Consider the following 12,834-nt stretch of genomic DNA (forward strand, 5'->3'; position numbering starts at 1 on the left):
TTGTTCTTAAATCTTCTGTCGAGGATATAAACCAGTTCCATGATTTGATATTTAACTTGTTTTTGGAGTTTCAGTACAAAATCAATCTTTTTTGGCAGGATTCCTTACTTTCAAAAAAAGTTTTCTATTTTTAAGCTTTTAGACAAACATGCAGTCTGGAGTGGTGGATATATGTTTCAGCATCTCTATTTGTGACAAAACTGCCGTAAATTTGAGCAGGTTAGGTATCGGCCAAATACTCCTTTGGTATTGAAAGGAATATCTCTCAGCATCCATGGAGGGGAGAAAATTGGTGTTGTTGGTCGAACTGGAAGTGGAAAGTCGACTTTGATCCAAGTGTTCTTTAGGTTGGTAGAACCTTATGGTGGGAAGATAATAATTGATGGGGTCGATATATGCAAGCTCGGCCTTCATGATCTTAGGTCTCGTTTTGGAATCATCCCTCAGGAACCTGTCCTCTTTGAGGGAACTGTTAGAAGCAATATAGACCCCCTCGGGTTGTATTCTGATGATGAAATATGGAAGGTATGATTCCATTTATAAAGTGTGTAAATGATATGTTGGAATGTCTGTAAGCTCTCACGATAAAGGTGAATAACTCTGTGTGTTTGGCTCACATTTTTCGAAGTTTTGCTAGCTCATTGATGCTCGAAATTAGGAATACATACATAACATTATAAACTCCCAACTTTATTATGATGTCTAGAACTGAGTTACTTTTGGTTTTACTGATTAATGTTTCTTTGTTTTCTCTGTATCATTCTAGAGTCTTGAACGCTGCCAGCTGAAAGATGTCGTGTCCGCAAAACCTGAAAAACTCGATGCTTTAGGTCCCCACCATTTTTCATTAGTTTTCATTTTAATTTCTACGAATGATTCATATCTATGTAACTAACACGTACCAGCACATTTCTTTCACAGTGGTTGACTCCGGAGATAACTGGAGTGTGGGACAAAGACAGCTTCTATGCTTGGGACGAGTCATGCTGAAACGCAGCAGGGTTTTGTTTATGGATGAAGCAACAGCATCCGTTGATTCTCAAACTGATGTCATCATTCAGAAAATCATCCGTCAGGAATTCTCAGCTTGCACGATTATTACTATAGCTCACAGAATACCAACCGTTATAGACTGCGACAGGGTGTTGGTTATAGATGACGGTCAGTAGTTCACTTTGTTACTTTATTACTATCATTCCCAATTTTTTTCCATTTTAGAACTTGCTTATTCCTCGTAAGTAAACTTTTTAAGCTTAGCCAAAACCATGCTCCAAGAACTGCAAATGCTCTATTACTGTATTATCTTAGTGATTATAACCATTTTGATTCTTATGCACTGCATTTTTGCATTGTTATGTTTTTACAGGATGGGCGAAGGAGTTCGATAGTCCATCTAGTTTGCTCGAGAGGCCCTCACTATTCGGGGCATTGGTTCAAGAGTATGCCAACAGATCGTCGGGATTGTGATTGCTTTAGCTGCCTACAATTGCTAGAGGTCATCAAGGTACCATATTGGCTTTAACTTGCTCTGCCAACATTGGAACACAAAGGGGAATCTGATTACTGTGCTACAGAAGTTCCCTCCTGTACTCCCCCAGCCCCAACACCCTTTGGCCAAAATTTTCATTTTCCCGATACATTCTAATTTGTCATCATATTTACGAGGAATCTTATTTAATCTTGATGGCGGGATATTATATTCTAAAATTTGGAAATATCAAAGATTTTACCCGCATTTATGCATACCCTCTATGGCTTGTTTATCTAAGATGGACTCGTAGTCGGAATCTTGTTTATTATGTGTACTTTAGTCTATATCAGACGTGCACTTATAATTCATCCTGTAATATCCAAAATTCTCCAAGCAATAACTTGCTTTAACGAAAGAAAAAGAAAAAGGCAAGATGCTAAACGCTCATCTTATGCAATCAGAGGGAAAACCCCTCTTTTACGGTTAACTGGTTTGCAACTCCGTGTTACTGTTGAATTTAATTTAGTTCTTGTTAGACTCTCTTTATTTTTCATACTCATTTTTATTCACACATTCATATAACAAAATATTTTGCATTTAAACTCGAACCTTTTCTCTACTTTTTTAACCACATTCTACAAAAGCTCACTATTTAAGACATTATTATCCCAATTTCTCTTTATAATGACCATCAAACTGAAGCTCATTTGGGTATCAAATAGGCCGGGCCAGCTTGACCGGGCACAAACCCGAAACCCAAACTCCACATGAACCGTTAAATTTGTTTTTGCATTTTTTAAATAAAATAGTATTTTAACAGAAAAATTGAAGTAATTATCAGGCTCTCTTGGTCAAGCTCATTTTAATAAAAGATGATTAATGTGCGTTAAAAAATTTTAAAAAAAATTATGAATCTCATAAAATTTATAGTTAAAATTAATGGTAAAGTGTAAAACTACCGTCATCATTTATAACAGTGTACAACTCTGTAGGAATGTCAAATGGGCCGAACGGCTCGTTGGCTCGACCGCCCGGCTCGTCGGCAGTTCGGGCTCGTCAAATGACGAGTCGGAGCCGGGCAAGGGCTCAATCCCATGAGCCATTTTGACGACGGCTCGTGGGCTCGTCAAAAAATATGATTTTTTTTTTTAAAAAAAAGGTCTAAAATGTGCAAATTTACAATTTTTTTTTTTTTAAAAATCACGAGCTCTCGAGCGGCTCAGCCCTTGAGCTCGTGGCTTGTGAGCTCACGAGCTCGTTCAACGAGCCGAGCTCGGCTTGCCACGAGTCCGAGCCGAGCTCGTGGGTTAAAGGGTTAAGCCTACTCGGTTCGACATCCCTACAACTCAGTTTTGGGCCTTTAGCACATCCCATGATTTATTTTATGATGCCGATGATAATGCATTGAAGCAGACAATTTGTTGAGGTAAATAAAACTCTTTTTCAAAATTGTAGTCATATCTTGATTTATTAATTATCGAGAAAAAAAATAAAATAGCATAGAAAATAATTCCATATTAAAAACTAACATTTTTGCCACTTTTGATAAAAATTTTAATAAAAATTGATGAAATATATGATTGAAAAGTTGATGAAACTTCTATGAATTAATTGAAGAGTTATAAAATTTTATCAGCCAAGCACAATATTTAGGGTTTATTTACTATTCCACTATTCCACTAAAGCCAGTGCAAACTTCAAGAAAGGCAGCTCTCTTGCATCCACTATTCCACTAAAAGAATGTCTTAGTAGTTTATTTACGACGACACACGAATCATGGTTAACACAGAGCTTCTTGAGGTATTTGAACTGTTAAAGAGGAACTTTGAGTTGGGATCCTAGTGTTCCAACCTTTTGACATTATATAAAATCAACTTATATTATATAAAATCAACTTTGAGTTGGGATCCAAGTGTTCCAACCTTTTGACTGATATTATATAAAATCCACTGACATTTTTAACAAAGTTTTTAATAAAAGTTGATGAAATGTATGATTAAAAAGTTGATGAAAGTTCTATGAATTGGTTGAAAAGTAATAAAATTTTATTAGCCAAGCACAATATTTAGGATAGTTGACCTGGTACTCCTGACATTTATCTATTTTGTAAAATATCTCATATAACCTTCTAGTTTGTTGCAAAATTTCTTAAATTACTAACATTACGGAATACAATATTTTCATCCTTTTTCCTAGTAAATAGCGAAACTACGAAAGAAGAAAATTTAAAAAAAATTAATTGCATCCATGACTCGAATTTGTTTAAAAGGTGCATATTGATTAAAACAGTTATATATATATATGAATTTTAATTTGTATGAAGTAATATTAGTGTGTTAAGTATTTAGAATTCACGAGAGAGATGTACATAGAATAAGTTTTTGGAAAGCGAAGAGAGTATTTAACATACAAAATTATCATCAGCTGATATGAAGAACAAATGCATATATATGAAAATTGTGATAGAAAACCAAAAATTTAGATATTGGAAATTTTGTTTCTCTACTGCAAATATGGAGGAAATCAGAAAATAAATATGTCAAAGTCCTTTTGGGAGGACAAAATTGTAGCCTCTGTAAGGCAAAGAATAAATAGCTTGCCCTTGACGACACTCGTCATAACAAGAACAATAAGCTATAATAATTTTTGCTTGCTTCTTAATCTGTTTCATCGATAAATTCGCCCACTCAGTGAAGGAGGCAATCTCTTGCAGTGCAAACTTCGAGAAAGGCAGCCCTCTTGCATCCACTATTCCACTAAAAGAATGTCTTAAGAGTTTATTTACAAAGACACAGGAATCATGGTCAACACAGAACTTCATGAGGTATTTGAACTGTTTAAAAGGGAACTTTGAGTTGGGATCCAAGTGTTCCAACCTAGACATCAAAGTATTTCTCAAAAGAAGCAGTCCCATATCATGGATGTAATCCATGGCTTGTTGGTGTACTTCTAATTTCTCAGTGCCTCAAGGGAATGGATCTGTCATAGCCAATTCTATTTCACTCTCAAACGTACAGATCTCAGTGCAAACATCGTCCTCAGCAACCATGACCGGAAAGAAGCTACTGCTAATACCATGACCTTCAACCTGAATAATTTCAGATAGAATACCAAGGTTAGTTAGCATGTAAATTTCAATGGCCACCATGCCACATTATGTAGGAATAATGAACCAAGCTCTATAACATGGAAATTTCTGTGGGTAAAAATCAAGTCAATGCAAGAAGCCAGAAATAATGAGTCTCAATTAATATGTTTTATTATCAACTTTCCTGACATACAAGTGATGATGTACAAAACTGATGCATGTGTTAAATATGAAAAGCAACTATACACTTAAAAAAAAAAAAAAAAAATATATATATATATATATAACAGCTGAATAAACATAACCTTGATCAAGCCGCTCCCAGTAACTGCAGAAATAGAATAGGCAAAGTTTAGAAACTGAACATTCCCCTCAATGCCATCAACATGTTCCAGCAACTCACTATAAGATTTCTGATAACAATTACTTTTTTGGCAGGATTCCTTACTTTCAAAAAAAGTTTTCTATTTTTAAGCTTAGACAAACATGCAGTCTGGAGTGGTGGATATATGTTTCAGCATCTCTATTTGTGACAAAAACTGCCGTAAATTTGAGCAGGTTAGGTATCGGCCAAATACTCCTTTGGTATTGAAAGGAATATCTCTCAGCATCCATGGAGGGGAGAAAATTGGTGTTGTTGGTCGAACTGGAAGTGGAAAGTCGACTTTGATCCAAGTGTTCTTTAGGTTGGTAGAACCTTATGGTGGGAAGATAATAATTGATGGGGTCGATATATGCAAGCTCGGCCTTCATGATCTTAGGTCTCGTTTTGGAATCATCCCTCAGGAACCTGTCCTCTTCGAGGGAACTGTTAGAAGCAATATAGACCCCCTTGGGTTGTATTCTGATGATGAAATATGGAAGGTATGATTCCATTTATAAAGTGTGTAAATGATATGTTGGAATGTCTGTTAGCTCTCACGATAAAGGTGAATAACTCTGTGTGTTTGACTCACATTTTTCGAAGTTTTGCTAGCTCATTGATGCTCGAAATTAGGAATACATACATAACATTATAAACTCCATCTTTATTATGATGTCTAGAACTGAGTTACTTTTGGTTTTACTGACTAATGTTTCTTTGTTTTCTCTGTATCATTCTAGAGTCTTGAACGCTGCCAGCTGAAAGATGTCGTGTCAGCAAAACCTGAAAAACTCGATGCTTTAGGTCCCCACCATTTTTCATTAGTTTTCATTTTAATTTCTACGAATGATTCATATCTATGTAACTAACACGTACCAGCACATTTCTTTCACAGTGGTTGACTCCGGAGATAACTGGAGTGTGGGACAAAGACAGCTTCTATGCTTGGGACGAGTCATGCTGAAACGCAGCAGGGTTTTGTTTATGGATGAAGCAACAGCATCCGTTGATTCTCAAACCGATGTCATCATTCAGAAAATCATCCGTCAGGAATTCTCAGCTTGCACGATTATTACTATAGCTCACAGAATACCAACTGTTATAGACTGCGACAGAGTGTTGGTTATAGATGACGGTCAGTTGTTCACTTTGTTACTTTATTACCATCATTCCCAATTTTTTTCCATTGTAGAACTTGCTTATTCCTCGTAAGTAACTTTTTAAGCTTAGCCAAAACCATGCTCCAAGAACTGCAAATGCTCTATTACTGTATTATCTTAGTGATTATAACCATTTTGATTCTTATGCACTGCATTTTTGCATTGTTATGTTTTTACAGGATGGGCGAAGGAGTTCGATAGTCCATCTAGTTTGCTCGAGAGGCCCTCACTATTCGGGGCATTGGTTCAGGAGTATGCCAACAGATCGTCGGGATTGTGATTGCTTTAGCTGCCTACAATTGCTAGAGGTCATCAAGGTACCATATTGGCTTTAACTTGCTCTGCCAACATTGGAACACAAAGGGGAATCTGATTACTGTACTACAGAAGTTCCCTCCTGTACTCCCCCAGCCCCAACACCCTTTGGCCAAAATTTTCATTTTCCCGATACATTCTAATTTGTCATCATATTTACGAGGAATCTTATTTGATCTTGATGGCGAGATATTATATTCTAAAATTTGGAAATATCAAAGATTTTACCCGCATTTATGCATACCCTCTATGGCTTGTTTACCTATGATGGACTCGTAGTCGGAATCTTGTTTATTATGTGTACTTTAGTCTATATCAGACGTGCACTTATAATTCATCCTGTAATATCCAAAATTCTCCAAGCAATAACTTGCTTTAACGAAAGAAAAAGAAAAAGGCAAGATGCTAAACGCTTATCTTATGCAATCAGAGGGAAAACCCCTCTTTTACGGTTAACTGGTTTGCAACTCCGTGTTACTGTTGAATTTAATTTAGTTCTTGTTAGACTCTCTTTATTTCTCATACTCATTTTTATTCACACATTCATATAACAAAATATTTTGCACTTAAACTCGAACCTTTTCTCTACTTTTTTAACCACATTCTACAAAAGCTCACTATTTAAGACATTATTATCCCAATTTCTCTTTATAATGACCATCAAACTGAAGCTCATTTGGGTATCAAATAGGCCGGGCCAGCTTGACCGGGCACAAACCCGAAACCCAAACTCCACATGAACCATTAAATTTGTTTTTGCATTTTTTAAATAAAATAGTATTTTAACAGAAAAATTGAAGTAATTATCAGGCTCTCTTGGTCAAGCTCATTTTAATAAAAGATGATTAATGTGTGTTAAAAAAATTTAAAAAAAATTATGAATCTCATAAAATTTATAGTTAAAATTAATGGTAAAGTGTAAAACTACCGTCATCATTTATAACAGTGTACAACTCTGTAGGAATGTCAAATGGGCCGAACGGCTCGTTGGCTCGACCGCCCGGCTCGTCGGCAGTTCGGGCTCGTCAAATGACGAGTCGGAGCCGGGCAAGGGCTCAATCCCACGAGCCATTTTGACGACGGCTCGTGGGCTCGTCAAAAAAAATGATTTTTTTTTTAAAAAAAGGTCTAAAATGTGCAAATTTACAATTTTTTTTTAAAAAATCACGAGCTCTCGAGCGGCTCAGCCCTTGAGCTCGTGGCTTGTGAGCTCACGAGCTCGTTCAACGAGCCGAGCTCGGCTTGCCACGAGTCCGAGCCGAGCTCGTGGGTTAAAGGGTTAAGCCGACTCGGTTCGACCTATTGCCATCCCTACAACTCAGTTTTGGGCCTTTAGCACATCCCATGATTTATTTTATGATGCCGATGATAATGCATTGAAGCGGTCAATTTGTTGAGGTAAATAAAACTCTTTTTCAAAATTGTAGTCATATCTTGATTTATTAATTATCGAGAAAAAAATAAAATAGCATAGAAAATAATTCCATATTAAAAACTAACATTTTTGCCACTTTTGATAAAAATTTTAATAAAAATTGATGAAATATATGATTGAAAAGTTGATGAAACTTCTATGAATTAATTGAAGAGTTATAAAATTTTATCAGCCAAGCACAATATTTAGGGTTTATTTACTATTCCACTATTCCACTAAAGCCAGTGCAAACTTCAAGAAAGGCAGCTCTCTTGCATCCACTATTCCACTAAAAGAATGTCTTAATAGTTTATTTACGACGACACACGAATCATGGTTAACACAGAGCTTCTTGAGGTATTTGAACTGTTAAAGGGGAACTTTGAGTTGGGATCCAAGTGTTCCAACCTTTTGACATTATATAAAATCAACTTATATTATATAAAATCAACTTTGAGTTGGGATCCAAGTGTTCCAACCTTTTGACTGATATTATATAAAATCCACTGACATTTTTGACAAAGTTTTTAATAAAAGTTGATGAAATGTATGATTAAAAAGTTGATGAAAGTTCTACGAATTGGTTGAAAAGTAATAAAATTTTATTAGCCAAGCACAATATTTAGGATAGTTGACCTGGTACTCCTGACATTTATCTATTTTGTAAAATATCTCATAACCTTCTAGTTTGTTGCAAAATTTCGTGAGTGATGTAGTGTAAGTAATAGTGTCATAATTTGGTTATGTAGTATTTGAATGAAAAATGAGACCTATTTTGAATGACAATTAAATTAGATTATATAAACTATTTCCTTTTTTTTTCTAAGGAAAAGAGGTCGTAGTCTGATCTCAACTCGTTAGCGGATAAGACGTGTGCACCAAATATAGCTATTTTCCCTACAGTCAGAAAGTATGTAGACACAGCTATTGAAATTGTCGTCAGAAACTTTATCCCTCGACTGTCAATTTAGATCCTAACATTCCATATCAAACAGAGACCAATCCACCCCTCAAGTCTCCTGTAATCAACAAATATCAGCAGAAGAACGTAACATCATAGAAATTAGTAAAGATATAATTTAAAATTAATTTCTACACTTGAACCTATGTAAGACTATCCAGGTGCCATAAAATATTTCTGTTAGCATTTCAATTTGACACAAGTAGTATCATTTGAGAAAAAGAGTAACTAAGAGCTGTTGATTTCTTTTTCCGATACTTATTTGCATGAAGCACATATTACAGGTAGCAAAACCATCATAAAGGAATAGCACATACAGCTAAAATAATATTCATATACATGTTTTTATAAATTCACAACGATACAGTATTCATTAGATCAAATTAACTCATGTTCATAACTATGGAGTAGTCATTAAGTCAAATTAACTCACAATTTGAAGCTTAATTATCTTCCCATCTAGCTCCAGAGTCCTAATTTTCTGCATTAATTATGGATAATCACATTAAACCACAATAAAAACAGTGCGAAAGACCTGCAAATAACTAAACTATTTTGTAATCTAATCAACATTAATAAAAAGGAATTATAAGAATAAAACTCACAAAATACCATGCCACATTATGTAGGAATAATGAACCAAGCTCTATAACATGGAAATTTCTGTGGGTAAAAATCAAGTCAATGCAAGAAGCCAGAAATAATGAGTCTCAATTAATATGTTTTATTATCAACTTTCCTGACATACAAGTGATGATGTACAAAACTGATGCATGTGTTAAATATGAAAAGCAACTATACACTTAAAAAAAAAAAAAAAAAATATATATATATATATATAACAGCTGAATAAACATAACCTTGATCAAGCCGCTCCCAGTAACTGCAGAAATAGAATAGGCAAAGTTTAGAAACTGAACATTCCCCTCAATGCCATCAACATGTTCCAGCAACTCACTATAAGATTTCTGATAACAACCTTCTAAGGAACAGAGTAACCTGGAGAACAAAGGTTTAACAGTTAATGTATCCCTCCATTAGTTTTGACAAAATGTCCAATGGAAATGCCATAATAAATTTTGAATATTGGAGGGGTAGATAGCAAGTACTGAAGTTGAAAAGGAAAAAAAAATTACTTACATGATGTCATGGCAATTGATTTGACCCATAGAATTGTACTGTGATTATTGCTGCTGAAAGGTAAAGCTGTATCTATGACAATCTGATGTGAAGTATAAATAAAGTTCCAACAGATCAATCTTTACGCGAAGTTTAGAATTCTTCAGCTAATAGAAGAGTGAAAGTAGATTTTTCCAATAAAATGATGCAAACTTACCATTGAATACAAATGCTATTTGATTTTGCACCCTAATGTAAATTCATCCATTGCTACAGAAATTGTCATCACCTGAGAAACCCCAGTTAACATATGAGTGGTGTCGGTGAGCATTAAACAAATAGTTATTTTATACACATTGTAATCTTGAAAATGAATCTAATCTTTTCAACCATTTTTGCTTGATTGGTGACATGACGTGAAAAAACATTTGAAATCAGAATGACTATTCAAAAAATTGAAGCTGTTGCCATTTCTCTGATGCATATTTGAGTTCTTTATTTTTTTTTAAGCAAAACACCAACACTACTTTAACAGGGTTTTCAGGTGCCACGAACGTTGGTGAGGGTTTGGATTCCCAACCATATACATAAAAACACAAAAAGATGGAGCAGGACATTAAAAGGACAGTGTCTCCTTCGGTCGAACAAAAATTGGAGGTACTTAATTATTAAAATCAGGTTTTTATATGATTGTTCATTAAAACCAATATACCAGTTGCTGAAGTAAAGTGTAACTCTAAGTTTTTCATGATGATATTAAAAAAAAAAAAAGATTCAAACACCACAGCTTCTCTATTAAGTAGAACAACAGGAAAATGAAGAAAAACTACATATAACTTTTTGTACAGTCAACTACATCAACAAAAATTCATCAGAAGTAATTTATTATCAATTAACTATGATGACATTGGGCAACTATTTATAAATCAAGTAACCTTGTTAAATTATCTCCCATAAATTAAATATCATAAGGACCTACATGACTTAACAATAGGTAAAGCAGTAGGATTTTTGTCACATAAATGAAAATAAATCTAAAGATTATAGAATGTAATCAATACTATAAGAAAGGATCATCAGAAATTAATGTAAATAATATACCGTCAAACATGAGCAAAATATGATTACCAACGACAGTAATATCAAGAACATCATCACAATATGAAGATCTTTGGTTCGAAATACATTTGCCACAAAAAGTGAAGTCAAAGCAGTCCTTTTTCTGCCTAGCCAAGCAGCATCAATGTCGTACTCCCCAAATCCAGCATCACGGATATATACAGAGAATAATACCGACAGTGATTCCTAAACATGTTGTAGAATAAATGTAGGTACCGTTTACATAAACAAACCCTGACAAATAATAGAAGGAGACAAAGAAAAGCAATAACATCAATACAATAGCAAGGATACGACTTATTTCTCTTCTTGTACAATCATTTGGAAGCCCATCAACAAATAGAATGTTGCCAATCGTACTGCAAATATGCCAATTTTACTTAAGAGAGCTCATGCATTCTTTCTCCATCTTTTATTATTTTTCCATTGGCTGAAGATGAAGTTGTTAAACGATGAAAGAAAATATTCAATCTGCTAATGCAAAAAAATAATAATAATAAATGACAACCACATATATGCTATTATAATAGGAAATAAGCCTACAAGTAACTTCATTTTTTTTCCTGCGGCATTAACAAATTCAATGCAAAATTAAAAGGTACACATATAGATGGATATAGAAAAATGACCTATGCAGTTAAATCTATAGTAGAGAATTCCTTCCAAAAATCCTGAAATCAAGTGAAGAAATATTCCATTCTCAATTCAAAATGACTCGTGCATAAAATAAAAAATTGAATTATGAAGTACAACAATAGAAAAAAAAGGGAGAGCAGAATTAGGAAAAAAATTACAAACAAAAATACCTCAACTTTGGATAGCTTGCTTTTATCCAAGATTTCCAAAAAGGCAAACCTAGTAGGGATTTTGAACAGTAGTATTATTCTTGCTCGAAATCGTCGGTCGGTCACCAAAAATCACATCTCTTCTCAAGCTAGGGTTTGGGGAAAAAACATGCGAGTATGAGAATTGAGGTTTGTAGAAGCCCTAAATAAAAATAGTAAATTTTAAGAACAAAAGATGAATTTAAAAACCCTAAAACTGTTATACTTGTGCAACTTTGTGTGAGAGAAAAAAATACAGAATTATATATATATATATATAAATATTTGTAATAACTCCTAATTCTAAGAGTTCTTTTATTTATAGTATTAAAATAAACTTAAAGAAATACAATAATACCTTAAATTGTTTTAAGATGGCTGTTTAACTTTTAATAGTTTCAATCCTACTCAGTACTCTCCTTAGTTTTCTATAAATCTTTCTTAAGAATCGTGTATAAATCCCCTTTTTTTTTCTTTTTTTTTTTATTTAAATTTTCACCACCTATGACATATAAACTTGAACCTGATTTCTTTTTATAAGGTTACCCGTGGCACTCTCTTATAAAATTTTTAGATTAATTTTTTCCCTTTCCCCATCATCTCTAGAAAACATCAAAAAGGTTCACTCCGGCCAAAAGTTTTCATTCATCTGGGTTACTCGGGATTAACCTAAAAATAGTATGGCTTCTAGAAATCAAGTTATACTTTTATTATATGCATAGGATGAAATGATAAACATAACAGATATTTACTTAAAACATAAATACAAAAATATGAACATAAACTAATAAAACATAAATCAGAGATTTATAAATTCATCTTTTAAAAAGATTTACAACTAAGGATTTCCCTTTCGGGAAGTCCCTAAAGTTCTAAAATAAACTTAAAGAAATACAATAATACCTTAAGTATTCACAAGGATGATTCAGCTATACAATGATTTTTTGGATTGAGAATTTTTCTGAGAAATGTTTCAAAAGGTTTTTGGATAGCAGAGAG

The 12,834-nt window shown here is 33.9% G+C and overlaps 3 protein-coding genes and 1 long non-coding RNA gene across 9 annotated transcripts; 2 read left to right on the top strand and 2 right to left on the bottom strand.

Moving 5' to 3' along the window:
• Positions 1–195: 195 nt before the first annotated feature.
• LOC111382345 (ABC transporter C family member 4-like) lies at positions 196–1,765 on the top strand (the record flags this gene model as incomplete). Its single annotated transcript, XM_023006285.1, has 4 exons — positions 196–525; positions 767–830; positions 922–1,161; positions 1,367–1,765. Coding segments are annotated over 4 exons (735 nt in total), but the record flags the coding sequence as incomplete, so codon positions are not given.
• Positions 1,766–3,912: 2,147 nt separating this feature from the next.
• LOC111382346 (squamosa promoter-binding-like protein 6) lies at positions 3,913–5,047 on the bottom strand. Its single transcript, XM_023006288.1, has 3 exons — positions 5,042–5,047; positions 4,865–5,002; positions 3,913–4,559 (listed from the first exon to the last, which is right to left on the bottom strand). The coding sequence occupies exons 1-3, from the start codon at positions 5,045–5,047 to the stop codon at positions 4,437–4,439; spliced, it is 267 nt and encodes an 88-aa protein (XP_022862056.1). The 3' UTR covers positions 3,913–4,436.
• On the top strand, positions 4,994–6,641 carry LOC111382339 (ABC transporter C family member 4-like). Its single transcript, XM_023006278.1, has 4 exons — positions 4,994–5,423; positions 5,664–5,727; positions 5,819–6,058; positions 6,263–6,641. Exons 1-4 carry the CDS (start codon positions 5,046–5,048, stop codon positions 6,361–6,363), a joined length of 783 nt encoding a protein of 260 aa, XP_022862046.1. The 5' UTR covers positions 4,994–5,045; the 3' UTR covers positions 6,364–6,641.
• A 2,985-nt stretch (positions 6,642–9,626) lies between these two features.
• On the bottom strand, positions 9,627–12,306 carry LOC111382340. Of its 6 annotated transcripts, XR_002700491.1 has the most exons (6): positions 11,818–12,306; positions 11,641–11,682; positions 10,994–11,482; positions 10,110–10,181; positions 9,914–9,995; positions 9,627–9,772 (listed from the first exon to the last, which is right to left on the bottom strand). It is a non-coding gene; the product is annotated as an uncharacterized LOC111382340 (long non-coding RNA). The 6 variants fall into 6 exon arrangements; XR_002700489.1 differs by having other exon boundaries at positions 10,994–11,682; XR_002700492.1 differs by having other exon boundaries at positions 10,994–11,245; positions 11,641–12,306.
• Between the last annotated feature and the right edge of the window lie 528 nt (positions 12,307–12,834).

Source organism: Olea europaea, unplaced genomic scaffold (genome assembly GCF_002742605.1).
Source record: "Olea europaea var. sylvestris unplaced genomic scaffold, O_europaea_v1 scaffold2475, whole genome shotgun sequence".
In the NCBI taxonomy this organism is placed as follows: Eukaryota; Viridiplantae; Streptophyta; class Magnoliopsida; order Lamiales; family Oleaceae; genus Olea; species Olea europaea.